General features: G+C 49.4%; 3 protein-coding genes across 17 annotated transcripts in view; 2 read left to right on the top strand and 1 right to left on the bottom strand.

Annotated features, from left to right (window-relative positions):
* The window catches only part of LOC147008242 (uncharacterized), a 35,086-nt gene extending 21,740 nt beyond the window's left edge, over nucleotides 1–13,346 (bottom strand). For 3 of the 9 annotated variants that reach the window (XR_015053553.1, XR_015053550.1, XM_085865257.1), the window contains exons 1-3: nucleotides 13,182–13,334; nucleotides 8,956–10,329; nucleotides 8,778–8,867 (exon numbers count right to left, since the gene is read on the bottom strand). Coding sequence is in view for 3 of the 9 variants with exons in the window: in XM_085865257.1 (XP_085721383.1) it covers nucleotides 8,778–8,867; nucleotides 8,956–10,329; nucleotides 13,182–13,196 (1,479 nt within the window). In the remaining 6 variants the exon portion in view is untranslated. Of the gene's footprint in view, nucleotides 1–4,864; nucleotides 6,950–8,777; nucleotides 8,868–8,955; nucleotides 10,330–13,181 lie in introns of those variants that run through there. The other 6 variants (XR_015053552.1, XR_015053554.1, XM_085865255.1 and 3 more) reach the window with 5 other exon arrangements.
* A 1,370-nt stretch (nucleotides 13,347–14,716) lies between these two features.
* LOC147008241 (uncharacterized) lies at nucleotides 14,717–18,877 on the top strand. 3 transcript variants are annotated; one of them, XM_085865185.1, is made up of 3 exons: nucleotides 14,717–14,849; nucleotides 18,162–18,263; nucleotides 18,411–18,877. In XM_085865185.1, exons 1-3 carry the CDS (start codon nucleotides 14,802–14,804, stop codon nucleotides 18,543–18,545), a joined length of 285 nt encoding a protein of 94 aa, XP_085721311.1. In that variant the 5' UTR covers nucleotides 14,717–14,801; the 3' UTR covers nucleotides 18,546–18,877. The 3 variants fall into 3 exon arrangements, with proteins under 3 accessions (XP_085721311.1, XP_085721310.1, XP_085721309.1); XM_085865184.1 differs by having other exon boundaries at nucleotides 14,723–14,873; XM_085865183.1 differs by lacking the exon at nucleotides 14,717–14,849 and adding an exon at nucleotides 17,802–17,941.
* A 4,766-nt stretch (nucleotides 18,878–23,643) lies between these two features.
* Nucleotides 23,644–24,155, top strand: part of LOC147008240 (neural cell adhesion molecule 1-like) — a 44,088-nt gene continuing 43,576 nt past the window's right edge. The window contains exon 1 of one of the 5 annotated variants that reach the window (XM_085865116.1): nucleotides 23,644–24,151. In XM_085865116.1, the coding sequence (XP_085721242.1) occupies nucleotides 24,103–24,151 (49 nt within the window). In that variant the 5' untranslated portion in view covers nucleotides 23,644–24,102. The remainder of the gene's footprint in view (nucleotides 24,152–24,155) is intronic. The other 4 variants (XM_085865113.1, XM_085865114.1, XM_085865111.1 and 1 more) reach the window with 4 other exon arrangements.

The raw sequence follows: 24,155 nt of genomic DNA, 5'->3' as shown, positions 1-24,155 counted from the left end.
CTCCACCAGGCTGAACAGTTTGTAGTTTGTATCTCAACGATCGGCCTGATCCGCATCCCGGACGTTCACCCATCTCTCGATTGTGAATCATCATTTCAAACAAAAAACCCCCAAAACTCTCTCATCTGGATCTGGATCTTCACCAGAACCGAATCGATCCATGCTCGTCACACTCTACCGATCAACCGAGTTCCGTCCAAATTAACTAATCCGTAACTTTTGGAGGGATCGTGCTCACGGACGAGCACGGGTGAAAACGACATCCATCTTGTCTGTGTCTGTGTGTGTGTGAGAACAAGACATCTCACAAAAGGTTTGTGGACGGATTCGGATGGAATTTGGTATGAGGGGTTTTGGGTGTGTGACGAGGACTGGTGATTCGATTTCGGTGAAGATCCGGACCCGAGAATGTGTTTTTGTGTGAGTGATTCTTCACTGCCGAGAGACGGCGGTGCCAAAAGCGATGTTTCAAGAAGTTGTGGACGAGTTCGGACAAAGTTTGGTGGATGACCTGGGGAGGTGAGAAGAAGAAGCCCGCTCGACTTGAGTTTGAGTCCGGATGCAGATCCGACACGAAACGTGAACTGTTCAACCTGGCGGAGGTGTGCGCTCGACCAAGTGCATGCCGGGGTGTTCAAACGTGGTGAACTGGTCCCATCGGTTAAAAACATGGCGTTCACCAACCATCCGCAGCAACAACCGGTGATTGACACCTGTACTTACCTGTACCCACAACTCATTTAAAACTTTACACCAAAAACAATTAATCAGATAAACAAAGGAAGAAAATGATGGTTAAAAAAAAAACCTCACGACGACATTCAAACAAATAAATAAATAAATGTCACGTACAAACTGCACGTCATTGAAACCCTTCCCCCCACACCAGCCCTCGCACACCCAACACCAACCAGATCACTCATCCTCCAGGTCTGGCGCGGGGACAACGGTCTTCATCTCCCGGGTCAATCGGGGACTAAAACAAAACAAATCGGCACAAAAAACCCGCCATTCGTCATCTAGTCTCAGGAGGGATCGTGATGGAGCCGCCGGCCTTGTCGAACCACCAGGCCTTTCTTCACCGAACGGGCCTCGTCATCGTCCGTCTCCGTCCATGTATCGTGAGCTTTACCTCGCGGAAACGGCGCAGACGATGTCCCCGTCCTCCTCCTCCCTTCTTTCCCTTTGTCCTTCACTCCGGACGGACCGTAAACTCTCTTCTCACGGCGATTCGGTCTTGCCGGAACATGCACGTGATGGCGGCCCTCAGCCGTGTTCTGATTGGTTGAGAGAAATGACGTCAGCTTCACAGATTCCTCTTCTTTCTTTTTTATGTTTTTTGTAATTTTTCATTTTAAATTATATATTTTTTTGTACCCTGATTGCAATTCCGAATTCAGTCACAAAATTAATTATCAAGCGTAGTTGTGCAGGAACGGTTGCCACCGTTCACACTTGTTATTAAAGTCGCCTCCCGGCCGCCCACCCTTTTGTACGGCATCGTCGGCCATGGCGGTGTAATGGTGGCAGCATCGTTGTCCAAACGAAGGTTTTTTTTTCTCCGATTGTTCACCACACAGTTTGTCGTGTAAGGAGGTTTTATCACATTGAAAAATTGTCTTGAATAACTCTTCTTCTTCTTCTCTTCAATAACTCACCAAATGCCTTTCAGCCAGGGGGGTGTACAGCTCGTCAGTTTCTTGCGGAGCGCTCGCCAAGCGGCTTAAGCACTCAAGCAAGCAGTCCATTCGAAACCGCTGAAGAGGAACGCTCGCGAGCTGCTTGGTAACTCACCACACCCCTGGCTTTTAACCACTTTTTGCACCACACCCTTCACAAAGCGTTTTGCTTGCTGAAGCTGTTTGTTGATCCGGGTTCATGGTTCCACCGGGTGGTTCACAAAATGCCTTCCCAGAGTTGTTTGTTCATAGTATATATCCTTTTAAATGGTGAGCTTCAAGAAAACAAGCAGCACGCACCATTTTTAGGTTATTCCTCCGAAATGAGCACATGGAGTGTGTCCCGGTGTCCTGCGGTCCGTGCGGCCACCGTACATGTACGTACGTACATCTGTTAACGTCTCACAAACGACTGAACCAAGACAGAGGACGGACAAATTTGGTACGATGAATCAGGACAGCGATGTCTCATGATGGGGTTGTGCTCCACATGACTGTACTTCTGAAGGGGGGGTCACGGACCCTTCCCCCTAATCCAGTGGTTCTTAACCGGGGGTACGAAGAATCAAAGCAGGGGGTACGATATATGGTGTCAAATTCAATACTGTATCGAACTTAAATTCCAATAATAATAATAAATAAATAAATAAATAAGTAATAAGAAATTTTAGACAGGGGGTACGGGGAAATATTATGAAAGCTCAAGGGGTACGAGCACATAAAAAGGTTAAGAACCACTGCCCTAATCCCTTATTTTCACCCCTCCTGTTGAGGAGATAACCGTCGGTCGCCCACGGGACGATTTGTTAGTTTTTGGTGTGACCCGGCACAGGGGGACATCACAAATGATGAGAGAGAGAGAGAGAGAGCGAGAGAGAGAGAGCGAGAGAGAGAGAGAGAGAGAGGGAGAGAGAGAGAGAGAGAGAGAGAGAGAGAGAGAGAGAGAGAGAGAGAGAGAGAGAGAGAGAGAGAGAGAGAGAGAGAGAGAGAGAGAGAGAGAGAGAGAGAGAGAGAGAGAGAGAGAGAGAGAGAGAGAGAGAGAGAGAGAGAGAGAGAGAGAGAGAGAGAGAGAGAGAGAGAGAGAGAGAGAGAGAGAGAGAGAGAGAGAGAGAGAGAGAGAGAGAGAGAGAGAGAGAGAGAGAGAGAGAGAGAGAGAGAGAGAGAGAGAGAGAGAGAGAGAGAGAGAGAGAGAGAGAGAGAGAGAGAGAGAGAGAGAGAGAGAGAGAGAGAGAGAGAGAGAGAGAGAATTATGAACAAACCACGAGACCACATTGTGAAGACCAACACCACGTTTCAGCGACATGTTTTACACAAGATGATGCAGACTTTTGGGGAGACTGTCACGTGGCACAGTTTGTGACGTGTTTGGAACAAGGCTCAGATAAATGCAAATTTGTCCATCCTGACAAATCTCACACTCTCACTTAGTGTCTCTCTGAAAGGACCGTTGAGAACCCCCCCCCCAATCCACTTTCTCAACAATCCTCTGGAAGAAGACCTTTCTTTCAAGCTTCTGGCTCTCACTGTCTGCCGTGATCATTCCTGGGAAAGCTACATTTCCAAACTGGCCTCCAAAGCCAGTCGTCGACTGGGAATCCTACGTCATGCAAAGTCCTTCCTTGGTACACCTGAGCTCCTGACCATATACAAAGCTTTCATCCGCAGCTTGATGGGAGTACTGCTCTCCCCTCTGGGCTGGTGCTCCCGCCTCTCACCTTTCTCGGCTTCACGCTGTGGAAACCAAGGCATTTAGGACCATGGGTATCTCCCGCGATGAGGCTGAGCCTTTGTGGCTCTCTTCCTCATATGTGGTGACTTCAATTTCCATCATGTCAGTTGGCTGGGTGTGGGTACCTCCCTCACCTGCCACGACACTTCAGCAAAGGATTTCTGCGACTCATTGGGACCGACAGATTCTCTCAACTTCCCGACCCAGATCTCAGCCAATGGTGTTTCATCTCTTCTGGATTTGATTTTGACCAATTTCCCAGAAAATGTCTGCTGTTCTTCCTCTGATCCAATCGGTTCACCTGACCATGTGCTTGCTAAAGAGGACATCTCTCTGGCCGTTATTAGAGAACCAGCTCAGCATCAATGAGTCTGACATTTCACTCAGGCCGACTGACAGGAACTTCAGGCAGCCATCAAATTTCTAGACTGGTCTCCCATGTCTACTCTCACCAACATCAACTCGTCCTGGGAATCTTTTCAAAGATATTTGCTCTCTCTCTCTCTCTCTCTCATGCACAGATTTGTCTCATCTTCAGTTGTCCTCCCCTTCCTCCTGCCTTCCTCCTGTACACCGAAGCTTGTGGCCGTTCCTGCCTGCTAAAACACTCCCGATATCCCCATTTTCCCCCCACCACTCCTGCCCTGCACTTGAGATTCGTGTAGGCCCACCTGTCTGTGTCAGGTAAGTCAGGAGCCGAACCCATGCTCCGCTCTTCCTCGAACCTGCTCATCTTTCCAAATCTCCTCTCCCGAATGATCGATGGCACCTGTCTCACATTGTTCGTCCATAGATAGGTAAGAATGCGAAAGGGGCTTTTCCAGAAGGGTTAAGGGGGGTGAATTACTTTTATTTTGTGGCTTTGATTGCTGCATGTGCTCGTGTAAATCTTGCCTTGTAAATACCTGCTCATCGATTGCTGTTTGTAAATGCATGATTGCTTGCTTTTGTCCTTTCCTTCATTGGTTTGACGTTGTGCGTACGTAATAGACAGATGGGAAGATTTTGCCCACACTGATTGGCTCAGTTGGTTTAGCCAATGTGGAACCCACGGTTTCGCTCAGGCGTAATAAGTAGATGGGTGGACGTTGAGGGTGCGGTCCCCAAACTACTGGTAGGTAATGCGGTTTCATTGGATGTGATGACCCTGGCCGTTTTGGATGTTTCAATCGGCGTTTGTGGTTGCCCAGCAACTCGCCGGACCACAGAGTTATCCGTGGCTGATGGCCTCAACTCCTGAGTTCAAGCAGCGGGTCTGAGAGACCCTCATGACATGACATGACCCCCCCTCATGACAGCCCCAGACCGAAAATGTAAATAAATATCGCAGAAATGATACTATTGTTTGATCAATTCAGATTATTTTCCGAAAAAAAAAAAGTTTACATTTGCCAAGACCATGGCATCTCAATGATACCCAAGGAACCGGTGCAAACTGTAGAGCACAGATGCTACATCATCAGAATGGAAGTTTAATGAAATAATTCCACATCCAAAACACAAACAAGGAAGTGAACTTCTCCATGAAACCTTCAGATGTAAAGTAAAAGGAGTGAAGGTTGGAACGGAGTATCACTGCTCCAAGCATCCTCAAGTAATTGTACACAATTCATTACAATGAGAAAGCAACGGTTGACCCCGAAGGAGCAACTGACCGACGCGGCAAGGTAGGTTAACTGGTCTTCATTATCTACACACGAAGCATCACAGAAGACAATTTCCAACCGATCTCCAAACTGTAGGCTGAGCTTCATCAGATGCTGACATCACCACGGTGGATGATTGTGACCTGATGTGCTGAGCTGCTGGGATGGCTCGTCCTGAAACACGAGGCAGTGTTTGACCACAGACGGTGCATGCTCATCAAAACCCAGCAGAACTTTCTTACTGCTTCTTCTTCCTGACCTCCTGACGAACATGACGGTTGAGCGCAACTCTTCGAGTGACATCACGGACTTTCAGATCCAGGAGTGTCGTGATGTTTTTTTTCCAGCTCTGGCCTGATAGGACGTGGCTGCCGATGAATATACTTTTCCAAGAAGAGCTTGTTCCTTGTGCGGCGTGAGATTTTCCACGAGGTTTATTTCATTTGAAGCTCGGACATCTTTTCACCTTTTGCCGGTCCAGAAACCACCGTCGTCGGCTTTTCGGAAGTGTTTTCCAGTTCGGTCGAAACAATCGCCGTGGACGAGCATCTTGGAGCTGATGGTTGACCGACGTCGGCAACGGTGGCCGGAGACGTACTTGGTACCGGTGATTCCGTCACGGAAAATGATGGACACCGCTCATGATGCCGGTTGAGGCTGTATTGGCTGAGGGGGTATCCTCAAGGGTTCTGACAGTGAATGCAGGAGTAACGAACTTGCTAATGAACCTCATCATAATTCTGCACCGCGCCGTGAGAAAATGCCAGGTGTTTAGCCAGTTGTTCACGAATTTCCTGGCGTGGTCAACGAACGATCTTTGGGCGGAAGAAGCACAATCCACTCGTACGCTCCTGGGCCAACGACTGAGCGACCTTCATCCCACGCTGCACGGCATCAATGTTCACCTCATTCTCCGCACAAAGGTCTTCATGGTCCTTGAACAAAACGTTTGGCTCCAATTTCTTGCTTCTAAATGGCTGTTGAAGATACTTGTCAGCCTTGAGAATTTTCGCAATCTCCTGCTCTGATACTGTGACTCCAACTTCGGTGTATTTCAACTTTAATCTCTTAACCATCACTGCAGGAGAGAAACCGCTTTGGTCACAACCCAACTGTGTCCTCTTCTTCCGGTGGAGCATTTCTGCGACTGTCCTTTCATGTTTAAAATGTTCATTTGCAGTGAATGTGTTGACATGATCTTTCCATGAAGGACGGCCCTTCTTCGAGATCTGTTCAGACGCGGACAATGCCTGACCTCTTTTGAAACCACGTGACTGCTGGGGAATCTGCCGAGCTGCTGGTAGCGTCGGAAAGTTGGTCGTGTACAGTGGATTCAAGACGTTACCTACCGGAGTGATGTTGTACATCACCAAGTTTGGCTGTGTGGTTGTTTTGGAAGTGGTTGTGCTGACCGGAGTCGTCATCAATTGTGAAAGTTTGAGGAACGTGTACCTTTGTTGCCTGGGCAGGAAGAGCATTTGGTCGTTTGATGGAAGTGGCATCGGAGAACGTGGTTGATAGACGCCCAAGGAACTATAATCAGGAACTGGCTTTAAAAGGAGTGGAGGGGGTTGCGAAGGAGTAGAGAGCCTTGCACTCTCGTTTGTGGCTACAACATATCCAGGTGGAAGAAAGTGTGGAGGTTCCATTTTTCGAGGTGGTGGTGGAGGAAAGCCTTGGACCACACGGGGTACAGCGTTGTGAATCATCAGGCTGTGTTCCATCGATAAGTGCTGCTGAAACAACTCTTGGTTGAAGCCTCCCTTCCCACAGAGCAGGCAGAAAAATCTCTTTCCCGACCGGGCCAGTGCTGAAGGTCCAGTCGTCTTTGGAGCTGGAGGGATGCGTTTCATATTGGTAGCTTGGGCTGATTCAAGCGGACGTCGAGCTCGTGTCTGGGACGCAGCACACGAATCGGTCAATAACTTATTGAGATATCATGTTATGCAGCTTTATGGCCACATCTCTCGATGGTAAAGGATCACTTAAACATTGTAGTATCTGCATCTCGATCCAGATCTTCAAAAAAATGGAATAATTTCATCCTTGTCTCACACCCAACCTTTCCACCAAATTTCGTCCGAATCAGTCCACAACTTCGTGAGATATACTGTTCACAGACAAACAGACAGGGGTGAAAACATAACCTCTGTTCACGTTTGATGGCAGAAGTAACGAGAAACACCACTCGGTTTCCTGCAAACCTCCGCTACACTGAACAGTTTATGTTTTGTATCCCACTGATTGGCTGGATCTGGATCAAGAACTGAAACAAAAATCTAATCCACTTGTTCTTGTCACCTAACCAACTCATCCACCTAGTTTTGTCCCAACTAGTCCACAAATTTTTGAGATATCATGATGTACATCGTTTTTGGCCCCATCTCTCAATGGTGAAAAACCACTGACAAATTAACTAATTGTCATCTCCAGATCCAGATCCAGATCCTCACCGAAATCTCATTATCTCGTCCTTGTCACACACCCAACCTGTCCACCAAGTTTCGGCCGAATCCGTCCATAACCTTTTTAGATATCCTGCTCGAAGACAGTCCACAACTTTTTCTGGATAAAATCACAAAGTGGTCCAACAGGTGGAACATGTCTTTCGATCCTGACAAATCTCTCTGTGGCTCTCCAAAAGGACCGTTTGGAAGCCTCCCATTCCCCCCCCAACCCTATCTACTTTCTCAACAATCCTCTTGAAGAAGTTCTTTCATTCAAGCTTCTGGGTCTCAATATCTGCCATGATCTTTCCTGGGAAAACCACATTTCCAAGTTGGCCTCCAAAGCCAGGAGCCGACTGGGCATCCGCTGTCGTGCAAAGTCCTTCCTCGGCCCACCTGAGCTCCTGACCACGTTCAAAGTTTTTGTCCGCAGCCTGATGGAGTACTGCTCTCCCCTCTGGGCTGGTGCTCCTGCCTCTCACCTTTCTCGGCTTCACGCTGCGGAATCCAAGACATTGAGGATCATTGGTATCTCCCCGATGAGGCTGAGTCTTTGGGCCTCTCACTCTCTCATCGCAGGCTGGTCGGTGGTCTTTCTGTCTTCTACCGTCTCTTCTCCGGTCTCGCCCCCCCCCTGCTCTGTCTGTGATATGTCCTCCCCATATTTCTGCAGGGTGCTCAAGGTCCGCCAGCAACCCCCTTCTGGTAAAACTACCAAAATCACGAATCACTGCTCACCTTCACTCTTTCATTCCTCTTTTTTCCCAACCTTTGGAATAAACTCCCTCACTCTCTTCAATACCACTCTTCTCTCCAGGCCTTCAAAACAGCTGTTCACCAAGACCTCTTATCTCCCCCTATCGAAAACCTTGATCTTTTCTACCCCCGTTAATCCACCCACACCCACCTCCTTCGAATTCCCTGCTTTCCTTCCTGAAAGTCCCTGTAATGTCCATCTTGCATTCCCGTGTTCCCCGCCCCATCCCTCTCCCTTCCACAGATCTCCTAATGTCTCTGTTCCCCACTGTTTTGTCCTTCACTCTCCCGCCCCCCTTGTTGTGTGTTGTGTGTTCGCTCTCATAGGAGCCTCAACAAGGTACACAAAACAAACAAACAGAAAAAGACAGACAGACAGACATGGGTGAAAACATGTGGCAGAGGTCATGAACAAATTTGAACACAAGTCATGCGACCATCAACAACCTTTTCAAACAATAACTTGTCAAAGTCAAGAGGTCCACATCACGACGAGAGTGAAAATTATTATTTCTTTTACCAAGACAGGTTTCTTTGACGGTGGATCAGCCATCAGGTTCCATTCTGTATTCTCAAAGAGCATCTGTATAACCCGATCATCTTGCTTGTTCTGCAACACATTGCAGGAGTCACACCTGTGGCATTTAAATTTCTTACACACAGAGCACCAGGAAAACTTTCATGAGATGCTTCCTTACCGGAATGAATTTTTTGCAAAGATCCATGCCGATTTCAACCAAGACCTTCTGAAAGGTTCTCGATCTTCTATCACCTTGGGGAACACCTCGGAACTCCTGTCGGAGAGGTTGCAGCTCCTTTACTTCATGATCTTCCGAATGTTGCAAGCTCTGCTTCGTCTGAAGGTGCCCCCGCTCTTGCACGTCCAACCTCATCGAAAGCTGATCCCACTCTTGCGAGTCCCTCGTCGCCGGCAGCTGCTCCCGCTTCTGCGGGTCCAGGGCCGTCGGCAGGTGCTTCCACTTTTGTGGGACGAGGGTCATCGGCAGCTGCTCCCGCTTCTGCGGGTCCAGGGCCATCGGCAGGTGCTTCCACTTTTGTGGGACGAGGGTCATCGGCAGCTGCTCCCGCTCTTGCAGGTTCAGCATCGTCGGCAGCGGCTGCCGCTCTTGTGAGTCACGTGTCTCCGGCAGTGGCTGCCTCTGTTGCTGAAGCCAAGACATTCGTAATCCTTCCTGCCAAACTACAAATGGCTTGCTTTGTTTTCTCACAACCTGCTGTTGTGGCTTCTGCAGCAACAATTTCTGATGCTGTCCATTCTGTTGACACACTTCCTCTACATTTTTGTTGATGACCTGCTGTTGATTATGTTGCTGGGCCTCCTGCTGCTCCTGTTGTGGCAAACCTTGCTCCGCCTGATGTGGATAATGTTTGAGTGCTCGCAGCTCCAGGAATTGCTTCTGGTCATCGTCATGTGGTGGTGCAACATGGCGGAGTTCATGCTCTTGTGGAGGTGTCGAACCGTGACGCTGCTGCTTCTGCTGTTGCAGTGGTAGCGGCGCGTGTCGCTGCTCCTGGTCTGGTTGATTATTTCCATGTAAATGCCACTGAGGTTCTCGGAGTAGAAGTTGCTTCTTCCTTCCCTGACGATGAAGCTCAGCCCAGCCCTCATGTTCCTGCAGCTCTGGCGGCTCTAACCGGCCCCTATGCTTCCGTGGCTCCGGCTGACCATTGAGCTCCCGGAACTTTGGCCGACCAACGAGCTCCCACTGCTCGGGCTGACGACCGAGCTTCTGCGGCTCCAGCCGACCACCGAGCTCACGTGGCTCCGGTCGAGACGGACATCCATGATCCTGCAGCAGCTCTGGCAGGCCCCCACGGTCGTGTAGGTCCAGCCGGTACCCACGCTCCTGCAGATCCAGCCGGTCCCCACGCTCCTGCAACTCCGGCTGCCCCCCATGCTCCTGCAGCTCTGATTGTCGCTCCTGTTTCATGATTGAGTGATGTCTTTGTTGCTTTTGATTGTCTTTTTGTTGCAGTCGATGGTCAAGATCTTGCAGATCAAGATGACAATCTTGCAGCTGAAGGCCACGCTTCCCCTGATGCAACTCCATCTGGGAGATAAACAAACACACCGCCCCTTTCATCATTGTTCCGTGAAAGCATCAGTTGATTTTTCAAAAGGCAGTTGCATTGATTGAAAGAAAACAAAACACCACATGTGAAACAAGAGTCAATGCATTCATAACCTTCCTCGACCAGTCGAACAAACAAATGAAATGAAAAAAAAAATTAAAATACAAAGAGGGAGAGAGTCAAATCATTTGAATGGTGAAACACATGTAACGCAAACAGCCAACACACAAAATACCAATATCTGAAAACACAACAGCTTGATAAACAGCCTTGTGCAAGGGAATTCTGAACCCACAATGAGAAACACAACATTGGACATGTTCATCTTGATTCTTGATGGTCCAGCTGAGTGGAGGATTCTGCTTTGGCGCCTTCATGAGACTCCATTTCTTGGACAACTGTTTCATGAACATTTTCAAACTGAAATTAAGCAGACACAGTCAGGGCTGTTAAATAGGCCACATGAGGCTCGTTTAGAGCACATCTTCGAGGCCGTGTGAAGTGGAGCACACAATCAATTTGATCAGTCATGGGTGAGGCTTTGAGTGACAAGTCATCCGCTTGAATACAAGGGCCACCCACGGCAGTCGAATTCCGACTGCGTAGAAGCAGCCATGAAAAGTCATCACGTGACGTCATCACAATAGTTGACTTCAGAGAGGAAGGAGAAAAAAAAAACCACATGGTGGCCATTCCCAAGTCTGCACAGGAAAATCGTTTGTCTCGGTGCTGGCAAGCCATGCAAGTACAGCTATTGTATGTACAGTCAATGAAGTAGTGTGTGACGATACATGTAAAACATAGGGGCGATACCCCCGGGCGCACACCTGGAAGTGGCTGGATAAGATAACCAGGGAACGGCATGCATGACCCACAAAATATGTCACGGAGAAGAAAGTAAAAAGCCATGGATTTATTATTTTTGAATGTAGTGAAAAAACTTTGGTTCATCACGGGTGATAAAAGTTGTGGTCAAGTTTCATCGAAATCGTGTGTGGTTTCTGAGAACAAAGCAAATACCTATTTTTTTGGGGGGGGGGCAACCAAGCTGTTCAGAGAAGGAGAGAAGAAACTCCCTTCGGGCCCGATTTTTTTTTCCATGCCATGAACAAACTTTGGGAAGTGCACGGTGGTGAACGTTGTGGGCACATTCCAAGTGTTTGACCAGCTTGTGATTTTATCCAGGTCTGCAGAGAATGAAGAGGCTGCTGCTTGCCCATCAGAGGGATGAGAGATGGTACGGCAAAGGGAGGAGTCATCAGCAAAGAGATAAATAGGATTTTCCAGGGAATCTGAGAGATCTTTGATAAAAACCAAAAAAAGGCACAGGGCCCAGAACACTGCCTTGAGGAACTCCAGCCTGCATGGGAAGAGGAGATGAGAGAATTCCATTAAGAGCCACACGTTGACTGCGACAAGAGAGGAAGTCTCAGCGAGCCATGAGTGGAGATTGCTTTGGATACCGTAAGAAGAGAGTTTGGTGAGCAGGGCGGGATGCCACACCGTATCGAAAGCTCACGATATGACAGATATCTGGATCCAGAAAAGATAACTTTTTTAAAATTTATAAGTGATTCTTCACACTTGAGAGATTGGTCCAAAAAATATAAATGGGACGATATCTCAAAAAGTTGTGGATGGATTATGATTGTGGATATATCCCACTCCTGACACCAAATGTATCTGGATCCAGATAAGATATTTTTTTTTATTTTTCAGTGATTCCTCACATGAGAGATTGGACCAAAAATATAAATGGGATGATATCTCAAAAAGTTGTGGATGGATTATGATTGTGGATATATCCCACTCCTGACACCAAATGTATCTGGATCCAGATAAGATAATTTTTTAATTTCTTAGTGATTCTTCACACTTGAGAGATTCGACCAAAAAATATAAATGGGACGATATCTCAAAGAGTTGTGGATGGATTATGACTGTGGATGATTGTGGATATATCCCACTCCTGACACCAAATGTATCTGGATCCAGATAAGATATTTTTTTTTAATTTCTTAGTGATTCTTTACACTTGAGAGATTGGACCAAAAATATAAATGGGACGACATCTCAAAGAGTTGTGGATGGATTATGACTGAATAATTGTGGATATATCCCACTACTGACACCGAATGTTACTGGTTTGGGGAGTACTCGGACCCCCTTCCCGGCCGATGACCCTGAAGCCGATGAGCCGCGGATAACTCCGGGGGATGACGGGTTGCTAAGCAACCACAGATGCCGTCTGAGATGCTTAATATGGGCAGGGTCGAGCGTCTGAATCCCACATTTACATTCCTGGAAGATTAATCGCCCCAGATAAGTACTGTGCTTCCCAGCGCTCCACTGTTACCAATCAGAACGGCTGAGCAACACAGTCAATGGAACGCTGGCTATCGTCCGTCCACAACAAAACAGCGGGGCAGAACTCCTTTTCACTATTACATGCTATTGTTTAACACTCCAACGGTTTACCAAAGAGAGGTATTGACACGCAGGCAGTGTCACACAAGAAAGATCTTACCCCGAAGCACAGAAGCAATCTCAGTCAGTCATCGTATCACAATCTTTTACCGACACAGCATGCTGGGAGGAGAGAAGAAGGTTTGAGATAGAGAGAAGCGAAGTGGGGTGGGGTATGGAGTCGAGCCCGGCCTCACCCACAATAAACTGGACAGCTTACGTGGCAATGGACAGGATGCGTGGTGCGGGTGAGACGTGAGGTGTGTTCAGTTCAGTTGTGTCGCAACGGTTGCCAACCTATGGTTGTTTGTCCGTGCTTTATCCCTTGTAAACGCTGAGCGCCAAGCAAGGAAGCAGCACGTACCCATTTTAAATTCATCGGTATGACTGGTATGGAGTTTGAAGCACCACCCTCCCAGACTCAGAGCGGATGCTGCAACTTTTACACCACCGAGTCCGGTCAAACTGTCTGACGTAGTGATCACGTGTCGAGTTTCATACAGATATGACGTCACAAACTTTCCACGTGGGAACGGAACCATCAGGGAACGTGACACCGACACACACCTTGGTAAATGGTACATCGGGTTCACATCGCGGACGAGGAACATCACAGCAGATATCAAACTGTTCCTGGGAGACAAGTCGGGAGAAACGATGACGCGTGAGGAGGCGGGGCGAGCACGTTGCGTGGACGGGCTTCTCCGACACGGGGATGACGTCATACCTCTGGTGATATCCCACTCCCACCTGCCCCCCTTCTCCCACCGGATCCCTTCCCACGAACCGGGTCGATTTTGCTGCTCCTGCCGGTCGACGATCCGTGCCGTGACCAGCAACGTGTCGATGGTCATCGCCGGTTATTCAAAGTGGACGACCATCGGTCTCTGTGATACCACGAGTACCCGTTCCCGTTCTCGGAGCCTCGACCCCGTTATTATATCTCGGACAAACGATCCACTGAACCTCCCGTTCCGTTGTCCCTCCGCCCGTTCTTTGGAGGCTTGGCGCGATCAGTGGACAGGCGGAGGTCGGCCATACACGATGCTTCCCCAACAAGTGGTCCGCAAAATGGCGGGAGAGGTCAGCGTGGGAGTGGATCACGTGACGCAAAACCAGAAATGGATCAGACTTGGATTCATAGTGACCTTCATCCCAAAGCTTTCACTTTGTAAATGACGTCACATCGGATTAGTATTAACCTTTAATAAACCGGATGCTTTGTGTTGACATCTTGTATTCCCTCACGGCCTGGTAACTTTCCGAGCCCGAAGACGGGAATGTGCCTTGTTTTGGTGATCTCCATCAACGTGACGACACCATGGCCGTCTTAACCGATGACGTTTGAGGCAGCTAAGCCAATTGCAGCTCGCCACGTCAATGGGGTCATGAAGCAGCCTGGTCGGGTGAGTTTTATGATCGTGCTCCATTAGAAAGGGAGACCATTCGTGTGGGAACCACAACCTGCAAGGTTCTGCCATTTGTATCTCCAAATCGGAAACCGTCACCATGGATCCCAAGCCCGCCCCTCCACCGTGGATCCCAAGCCCCGCCCCCACACCATGGATTCCAAGCCCCGTTCCGACACCGTGGGTCACAAGCCCCGCCCCACACCATGGATCACAAGCCCCGCCCACAACATGGATCACAAGCCCCGCCCCACACCATGGATTCCAATCCCCGCCCACACCATGGATCACAAGCCCCGCCCCATAACATGGATCACAAGCCCCAACCACAGCATGGATCACAAGCCCCGCCCCACACCATGGATTCCAAGCCCCGCCCACACCATGGATCACAAGCCCCGCCCCACAACATGGATCACAAGCCCCGCCCTACACCATGGATCACAAGCCCCGCCCACCCCATGGATAACAAGCCCCGCCCCACAATATGGATCACAAGCCCCGCCCCACACCATGGATTCCAAGCCCCGCCCCTCCAGCCACCCACCGTCTCAAGCGACAGGACGAGAGCCGCCATGATAGGAGAGAAAACAAGCTCGTCGATTGACGCGGGATCCGAGAAGGTTCGTCCTCGCATCGTCCGTCAGGTGAACCTCATCGTGTCACCTCATCTCCCGATTCGCCACCACACGACGTGCGTGAAGAGGGTTTGTTCAAGCCTCGGCTCGCCGCACGTCACTCGCTCCAATGGCGACCGCCGACTGTGTGTACCAAGCGGTCCTGAAGTGGCGGCGAGTTTCTCCTCGTCCTCGGAAATCCTTTTTTCATTGAGGACGAGCGATCCTCGTGTAAACTGCCAGGACGCGTGCCCGTTACCTTGGAGACGAGCGATCCTCGTGTAAACTGCCAGGACGCGTGCCCGTTACCTTGGAGACGAGCGATCCTCGTGTAAACTGCCAGGACGTGTGCCCGTTACCTTGGAGACGAGCTTTGTGTTCGTGATTGTTAAGAGAGAATCGTTTTAACATCAATGTACTTGATGTTTTTTCATCACACGATATTATAACTATAAATGGTGAATAATAATAATTATTTGGACAAATCCCCGATTCGGGTAACACGTGGGTCCTCGGTGTTCGCGGGACTCCCCCGAGTCTCAGGACTCCTCGCACGTCTCTCTATGACGCGCCATTGGCGAGTTCGTGACGCGTGAACACGCCTCGTGCGGTCTATTTATTACATGTGCAAATATGCAGTCACGTGTTCACTGAACTGCCAGGAAACTGCGTGGCCGTACGTGCAAAAAAAAAAAAGAATTGTGACGTCATAGCACCGTGTCCTGTCATTGGTTTGGTAAATAAATGGCCATAACTTGGGAACCACTTGTCCGATTAATATCAAACCTTGAAAAGGCACATCCTCAGGTCCCCAGCAATATACCTGGCAAGTTTCAATCAGATCGGACGAGTGGTTGTCGAGAAACAGCGGTCGAAGACACGCACACACACACACACACACACACACACACACACACACACACACACACACACACACACACACACACACACACACACACACACACACACACACACACACTGAACAAGCAACACGAACCGACGGCTTGTTCAGACGTGGGTCTTTCATCCGATGGTGAAGTGTGGACGATGCAGTGCTTGGGTGGGAGGTTTGGTGGTCTGACTCCGTCATCGACTTGGGCCAAGTTCCACAAGAACCACACCGGGCAAGACAACACGAGGCCCGACTCCAATAATTAAATAATTACAAGGGTACTCGGTGGAGCACACACCTCTGGCCAGGTTTATTAGTTTAAGTTTTGTGTCCCACTGATGGTTCGGATCTGGATTCGAACCCGAGCTGTGAATTGGAGCTGAGCTGTTCAGGGATTGTGAATATTGTCACTTCAGGTCACATCAGATCTGTGACTTGCTGCAGGTACCGTGTACACCTGTACTAACCTGTTCCATGGTCTGGTTGTCGGCCACTAAACTGTCTCCACCACCAGGTTTTCTGGTGAGGAGGGTGTTTGGATATGGACACCCAGCAGGATTAAAAACAAAACCTGTCAAAGGGCGGAGGAGCTCCTTGTGAGCCAACGGCCATCCATATCTCGTGCTCAACTGTGTCTGCAGACGTCCTCTTGAAGTTGGGTTACTTCTTATTAGGAGGTTGGTGGCAGGATTTGCACTCCGGCCACCGTAAAACCATTCGTTCCGCAAAACGTACAAAAAGCAAAAATAAATCTGAAAACCCACTCCGTGGGAGGACCTCCTGTGCAGCGATGGTCTGGTCGCTCTGATGGTTACCATGCCCAAGGAGTTGCTGTAGCTGTGTCCAATAAGCTGACCCCAATGATACTTGAGGTAACACCGGTCAACGAGCGTATTATGAGATTAAGGATTCGTCACTACTTGGGTGTCATTTCCCTGGTCTCTGTCTATGCTCCGACTGAGGCGAGTGACCTCACCGTGAAGGACACATTCTACGCCACTCTCGAGTCAGTTGATCAGTGCCCCAGACGAGATACACTTCTAGTCTTGGGGGATTTCAATGCATCGACTGGAACTGATAGGGATGGTTTTGAGACATGTGTTGGTCCCCATGGGTCAGGAACTATGAACCAGAATAGCACTAAGTTCCTTGACATTGTAAGAAGTCATGGACTTAGGGTGGCTGGTTCATGGTTTCAGGGCCCACAGGCTCATCGCTGGACTTGGTATTCCAACGCTGGCGGTGTGGCAAAGGAGATTGATCATCTCCTCGTTGATTGTTGCTGGAGAATGATCCAGAACTGCAGGGTCTACCGGAGTACTCAGTTCCTCAATACTGACCACCGGTTTGTTGAAACAACTCTGAAGTTGAACCTTAAATCCTGGAGAATGGTACCATCCCAGATGAGGCTGGATGTTGGCAAGCTCAAGGATGAGAGGGCAGCTGAGGAGTTTGCTAACAGGCTGAGTGGGGATTTGTGGGGTCTGGGTGCTTTGGGGGGTCCTGAAGAGTTGTGGAGTTTCTTCAAGACCACTGTCCTTGATGTTGCCGGTGGATGTCTTGGAGTTCACCGTCGGGCGAAGAAGAATTTTGTCTCTCAAGGGACACTGGGTACCAATGACCAGAGTCGCAGGGCCAGGCTGAATGGCAGAGCTGAGCTGTTCAGGGAGCTGAGGCGTAAAACTGTACGTGCTCCAAGGGTGGACAAGGAGGCCTATGTGCAAGGAATCTGTGAGGGGTAGAGCATCACCTGTGGACAGGTGATTCTCATCCCGCTTACAGGGGAATTTGCGCATTGCGTTCATCCAACCCCATCCCTCGGTGTCCTGCAGTGAGAGCAGAGGGTGGTCAGCTCTTGACAGAGGAGTCCGAAGTGAAGACCCGCTGGGCCGGTTACCTTGAGCGGTTGTACCAGGCTGAGCCACCAGCTGTCGAGTTGGACGTCAAGGGTGTTACAATCCCTGTTTCTGACCCTCCAATCAACTGTGATCCACCAGGCTGCGGTGACCCGGTTGAAATGGGGTTAAGCTCCATGGATCTGTGACATCCATGCTGAACTGCCGTTTGTATCTCCAAATCGGAAACCGTCACCATGGATACCAAGACCCGCCCATACACCGACCCCCAAATCAAGCAACAGGGCGAAAGCCACGGTTCGAGCCAGGAGAGAAAGCAAGCTCGTCGATCGAGATGGTATCCCGTGAAGGTTCGTGATCTCATCCTCCTATCACGTGACCCTCATCACCTCACATCCCGTGTCCCCGCCACACGACGTGTTCAGGGTTTGTTGAAGCCTCGGCATGCCACACGTGGCTCGGTCTAATGGCGACCGTCGGGTCTGGATCAAGCGGTTCTGGAGTGGCGCGGTGTTGCCTTGTCCTCGGAAATCCTTTTTGATCGATGACGTGTGCACGTTCTCGTTACAGACCCAGGAACGGGCAGAGGATGTAACAATGAGTAAGAGACCTTCCAGACTTTCTCTTAAAGTGATTCGCTCCAAAATTCTCTCCAAACGGCTGGAGAACCACGTGAGTTCTTACCTTCACCTTTACCATTCAGGATGTTTTAATGGTTAGGAATCGTGATCAAAGACCCATCGATGGTTTGTGTGGATCGAAATCCCTTCATTGAATTATTCTTCTCGTTCTTCTTACACCCTTCTCGATTATGAGCAGAAAGACTCGGATGGCGGAGACAACAAGGCTCAAGACGAGATGGAGTGCGAGGAGCTCACAGGATGTGTTCCGGAGACGGCTGGAGACCACCTGATGTCTCCACCCAAGAACGCTTCACAGCCCAAGACCATGTAGGGAGGAAGGTCCCAGATACCTTCCGCACATCGCTTGTCCGGAACTTGTACCTTCGGTGTTCCACCGAGGGAAGACCTGTCCAGATTGGTGATGTGTCCATGTACCCGTTGCTCTGGTGTTCATGTTGGTTTGTTTCATTAATTTTTATTCCAAGGTAAACCTTAGCGATGACGTTGACTCGTTCGAACCTCGTCATTCCAAACGTTTATGTTTTCCACCTTGGAGTTTTTGCTTCCTGAGCCTCTGCACCCTTGGACGTGTGGATCGTTTGTGTTTCTTCATTCTGAGCCTTTTGTGTGGAATTATCATTTCATAAAACAGGTTCAATCGTGTGTACCATTTTATATTTATTTATTAATCTCATTTACCACCAGTGTGGTTGTCCACCTGATTTACGGCAGCCCATTTCTTGAGTTTCGAAAGTGCTGGGTGAGAAAGTTTCTGATGCTTCCCCCTTTTTTCCTGATCTGGAATTGTAATTCCAGACAAGGTATTGTCATCGTGCACCGTCCGTCCATCCGTCCATCTCCAGTTTCGACTTCTCCAGCCAAACCGCTGAAATTTGGCAGCAAGGTTCCGCTCCTGACTCGGAACGGGATTGCAAAGCTCGTTCCAGTCACGTGACTTCAAGTAGGTCAAAATGACACATGTCGTAAATTCTTTAAAAAAATCTTCTCTCACAGACCCACCAGTCAGAATGCTACAACATTGAGGTTGCAACATGAGGCCAGGGTCGGAATGTGAAATTGCGGATGTCATGCCGATCCCATGACCGGAAGCGTGTCAAAATGGCGGACGTAATAAATGATTGGGAAAATCTGTAAAATTCCTTCAAATATCTTCTCCAGACCCACCAGTCAGAATTTGGGTGACAACATTAGGCTAGGGCCCAGGTAAGTTCCAGTTCCAGTGGTCCTATTTTTATTTCACACCATTAGAATAGATCAGTTTGCAACAACAAAACAATTTCTCTGGTGCAAATTTCTGATTGAGACCATTCTTGGACCCTTGTCGGGGTCTTTCTTATTTGCAAATGGTGCCGATTTTCACCTCTTACATGTGTTTTGTATTTTTTTTGTAGACAAACTTTTGTGGACTAAAAACGAATGAGGACCACTGGGACAACAAAACAGCGATAAAAATTAGTTTGCTTTAACGCACGGTCGAGCCGATGCAGGAACAAAAATGAAGAAGAGGAACCTTTCTGAATTTCCAAAGTCGAAAAAGAGCATAACTGTGAAAAATTGACGAAACGCCCTGAAACTCGAACTAGTTCCATAACTTGTCATAATAAAGCCATGCACCAAGTTTCAGTTGAAAATGTTAAAGGGTATGGGGAAAAAATCTGGAAAAACCACAGGTGGGGCAGACAGACAGAGAGCAAACCAAGAGTCCCCTCGAGTGAAACTGGTATGGGACTAATAAAGACAAGGCCTCTCAGGAGGCCTTGTCTTTATTATATTATCTCAGGAGCCTAATGTACATAGGGTCTGCAGGATGGCCGAGAGGTACGCACGCACACTCACCTCGAACCTGTCTAGCCTGGGTTCGATTCCCGAACCAGCTATAAATTGTCAGTCATGTGTTTCACAGACAGGGTGATTCATCAATGTGTGTTCCGTTCCTTGGTTGGACGACAAGTTGGGCATCCTACCTGCCGGCATTAGTTGGTGGACAATAAAGACCGCACGGTATTCTTCGCGAAGAGGAGGCGAGCTATTCCCAGCACCATGAACAAATTCCCAATTCTTGCCCGAACTAGTCGAACGTCAGGCCTGGCCAGCCGGTTTGTGAAGACTCGGGCCAAGCCTCCCATGGCGGCCTACCCCATAAAAAAGGTTGGTTAATAGTTGCGGTTGAAGAAGAAGATGCTGAAACATACTACAGTAGTATACGAAATGGAGTGAATTCTAGAATGTTCCAGATCGTCATGAGGTATGAACCATCTCTTGGTGAATGAACCTGAGCTGTGTCAACACAACGGGTTGTTGGCCACGTTTGGTGTTCCCATCTCAACTCTCAGCTCATGCTGCTGGGCTCTCAGATTCAACTGCCACTTACTGTGTGCATTTGTCCATTGTCCATCCTGATCCTGTCTGTGACGTATGCACAAAGCTCCTCGATGAGCCTCAGATTTATTTATTTGAAAAACATAAATGGCATCGACTCATCGTGTCCCTGTATTCATTAATTTCATGGAGAGCCGATGGCTGCTGGTTGCGTCATTGTTTGGAGTGTGGCTGTGCCGCCGATGCAGTGCCCCCTGTCGGTTGTGGAAGGAATTTGTAATTTGTTCAGGGTGCCGGTGATAGCTTGCCGACTCTTCGCGACTAATGCTGACGAGACCGGATGTTTAACCTCCATCCGAGGGACGTCACACGCGTCGGCACCTCGCCCTACATGTGAGACACCAGGATGGTAGTTTATAGCTGCGCGGAGAATCAAGGTCACGCCAGACGGCTCATGGCGAGTGTGCTGTCCTTCGAAGCCAGAAAGTATTCAATTGGAAACAAAATGGCTGACACCAAACTTGTCACGTTCCTTGTAAAGAATATCTTATTGAGGCAAATCCCAACCCAGACACAAGGTGGGAGAAAACACAATAACACGAGGCCTTTTGTTTTGGGTTGCTCAGTCGGTCGAGGGATCACTCGGTCCCTCTCCTGAACGGCTCGAGTCCCCCATGGATTATTGTCACCCCGTCCTTCGCTTGCATCCTCATCATTTCTCCCACCAGGTACGCCTTATCGCGTGCTTCCTGGAAAACAAGACGTTGAGAACAATATTAAGTATTCCCTTCCTGTGCTTTAAGAGATTTATGTCTGAGATGCTGAGTCGGTTTCTAAAATTGGATAAAAAATTTCCTTTGGAACCTGAGTTTTGCTCAAAGGGCCCCTCTAGTCACCGAGTTAACCGGTGGTTTCTTTCGGAATCATCGTTAAAGCAATTTGAACATTTCACAAAGGAGATGCAAAATCAGAAAATCGTTCACAAAAGGCAATTATTATATATCGATGTAAGGGCCTGTGTATTTATTTCTCTGACGTTTCCGGAAGTGACGTCACGTTCGACACTCGCCATTTTGTTTCCACTCAGGAAAGGTGAATTCATTCCGTCCGAACCTTTCTCGACGCGCACCTGAATTTGGGCTGATTGCTTGACCGTTCGGGTTGTCTTCACGACTCTAACGCCGGAAGGGGAGACGTTAGTGATTTTTATTTGCAGGAAAAATACATTTATGGGTGAGTAATTGCACTCAGTCATTTGAAAATTCTGTTCCCACTCCCACCCCCATTTCTGTTGGGGATACAGCGGTGTCCATCCAATGACCCCCTCCTGGTCGGAGCCGCCATGATTGCCTTCCAGATAAAACAGAAGTTTGAATGAGATCATTTTTAATTTTTTTGACTCGTGGGGCTGGAGAGGTTTTTTTTTTGAAGAAATTCACTAAGTCAGCCATCTTGACCTACTGAAAGTCACGTGACCGGAACGAGCTTTGCAATCCCCGTTACCAGTCAGGAGCGGAACGTTGCCGCCAAATTTCAGCCGGATCGGCCGTGCGGTTTGGCGAAATAGTCGAAATAGGAGACGGACAGACGGACAGACGGACGGAGGGTGCTCGATGACAACACCTCATCTGGAATTGTATTTCCAGAAACGCTAAAAATATTAGCGCTGCCCCTGCGCTCACCTGGTCGAACCAGGGAACCATTGGGCGGTGTGAATGACCCACGGAACATGTAAATGAGCCGACGGTTTGAACGAACTTGTGAAAGCACCGGGTCAGAGATGATTCCTACCAAGTGACATCGAAATCGGGTGAGAATTCCCTTTTGAGAAGAAGAAGAAAGTTGCGATGCCGGAATCGGAACGACCTTTGACCTGCAAAATGACCTCCTCAACATGGAATTTCTTGACGGCATCCGCAAGGCATCAGGAGGCCGTGGTCTTCACGAAGTTCTCCAAAGAGAGCGGTGGAAACATGGCCGTGGAGTTTTGGTACGTCACGGGTGATGAAGGTTGCGGTCAAGTTCCATGGAAATCGGGTGTCTCGTTTTGGAGAAGGTCTGAGTGTTTACACACCGACTGACGAACACCGCACGTTGCTAATAGCTCACCTGGACACGTTACAGGTGAGCGAAAAACGAGTTGTGTGTGTGTGTGTGTGTGGAGGGGGTGAGGGGGAGGGAGGGAGTTTGGAGGGGAACTGTGATCTCGGTACACGGGTATATTGAATCGTTGGAGCTGTTACCCACACAGCACCACACTGACATACCGAGCAGGGTCACCCGGTATCACTGAGCCTCCAAGAACACCAGACCACTTGGTACCCCCAGTCGAGAGAAGAACATAAAGTTTGTTTAGGGTGCTGGCGATAGCACGCCTACTCTTCGCGGAAGACGTCCACCAACAGATACCGACGGTCGGGACACAGTTTCACGTCCATCGGATCGGGACGGATCACTTTGTGACGCCTCGTCCTGCATGCGAAACACCAGGATGGCGGTTTATAGCTGGGTCGGGATTCGAACCCAGGCTCGATTCCTCCCAAGGGAGGACGCACCAAAAAATACATCCCTCTCCAGATTGATGGTCGAACTGAAATTAAATTTCAAAGTTGGAAACAAAATGAAAACTCATAAATAATATAAACACAGTGTTTCGATTGGTTTTCGCTGGATCACGTGACATTACGCGTCACCAGGGACCCGCCTATCAAGGCCCTCCGCGTCACCAAGGACCCGCCCATCAAGGCCTCCGCGTCACCAGGGACCCGCCCATCAAGGCCTCCGCGTTACCAGGGACCCGCCCATTAAGGCCTCACGTCACCAGGGACCCGCCCATCAAGGCCTCCACGTCACCAAGGACCCGCCCATCAAGGCCTCCGCGTCACCAGGGACCCGCCCATCAAGGCCTCCGCGTTACCAGGGACCCGCCCATCAAGGCCTCCACGTCACCAGGGACCCGCCCATCAAGGCCTCCGCGTCACCAGGGACCCGCCCATCAAGGCCTCCACGTCACCAAGGACCCGCCCATCAAGGCCTCCACGTCACCAAGGACCCGCCCATCAAGGCCTCCGCGTCACCAGGGACCCGCCCATCAAGGCCTCCGCGTCACCAGGGACCCGCCCATCAAGGCCTCCACGTCACCAAGGACCCGCCCATCAAGGCCTCCGCGGAATCGATGACCGCTCGATCGATATGGACGTGAGAATGAAGCTCTTCGTGGCGAACACAATTATGGGAGACGAACATCGCACATAAAGTGTTTTCAATTCGAGCAAATTATTATAATAAAATTGTATAATCATTATCCCGACGATGACACACAATTTGAAGCGACTTGATGTCGTCACAGGTCGAGGGGAGCCGTGCGCATGCGCAGTCGATCGGGCCCGCCCCCTTTGTCCCTGACCACGCCCCCGTGCGTCGGCTGCGTGAAAGACGCCATTTCGTGAGCGCGGACTCGGTTCCTCGTTGCCAGTGGGAAGCCGCAGGTGGACCCGTGTCCGTGTGGCTCGCTTTTTGCAGCCCCTCGTGTTGTGAGCTTCACCTCAATGATGTCGGCGTTGGACCTGATCGTCCTGGTCGCGATGTTACCCGCAGGTGA

The sequence above is a fragment of the Eptatretus burgeri genome, chromosome 20 (assembly GCF_056783735.1).
Source record: "Eptatretus burgeri isolate ZD-2024b chromosome 20, Ebu_testis_v1, whole genome shotgun sequence".
Taxonomy (NCBI): domain Eukaryota; kingdom Metazoa; phylum Chordata; class Myxini; order Myxiniformes; family Myxinidae; genus Eptatretus; species Eptatretus burgeri.
Note: the sequence above shows the minus strand (reverse complement) of the source record. Positions and strands in the feature narration are given on the sequence as shown.

Bases quoted from the DNA above. Each gene is read 5' to 3' on its own strand.
- LOC147008241 (XM_085865183.1), top strand. From the start codon at position 17,828: ATGGATACCAAGACCCGCCCATACACCGACCCCCAAATCAAGCAACAG. The intron at 17,942-18,161 runs GTTCGTGATCTC...TTCTCGTTACAG, and splicing joins CGAGATGGTATCCCGTGAAG to ACCCAGGAACGGGCAGAGGA. The intron at 18,264-18,410 runs GTGAGTTCTTAC...GATTATGAGCAG, and splicing joins CCAAACGGCTGGAGAACCAC to AAAGACTCGGATGGCGGAGA.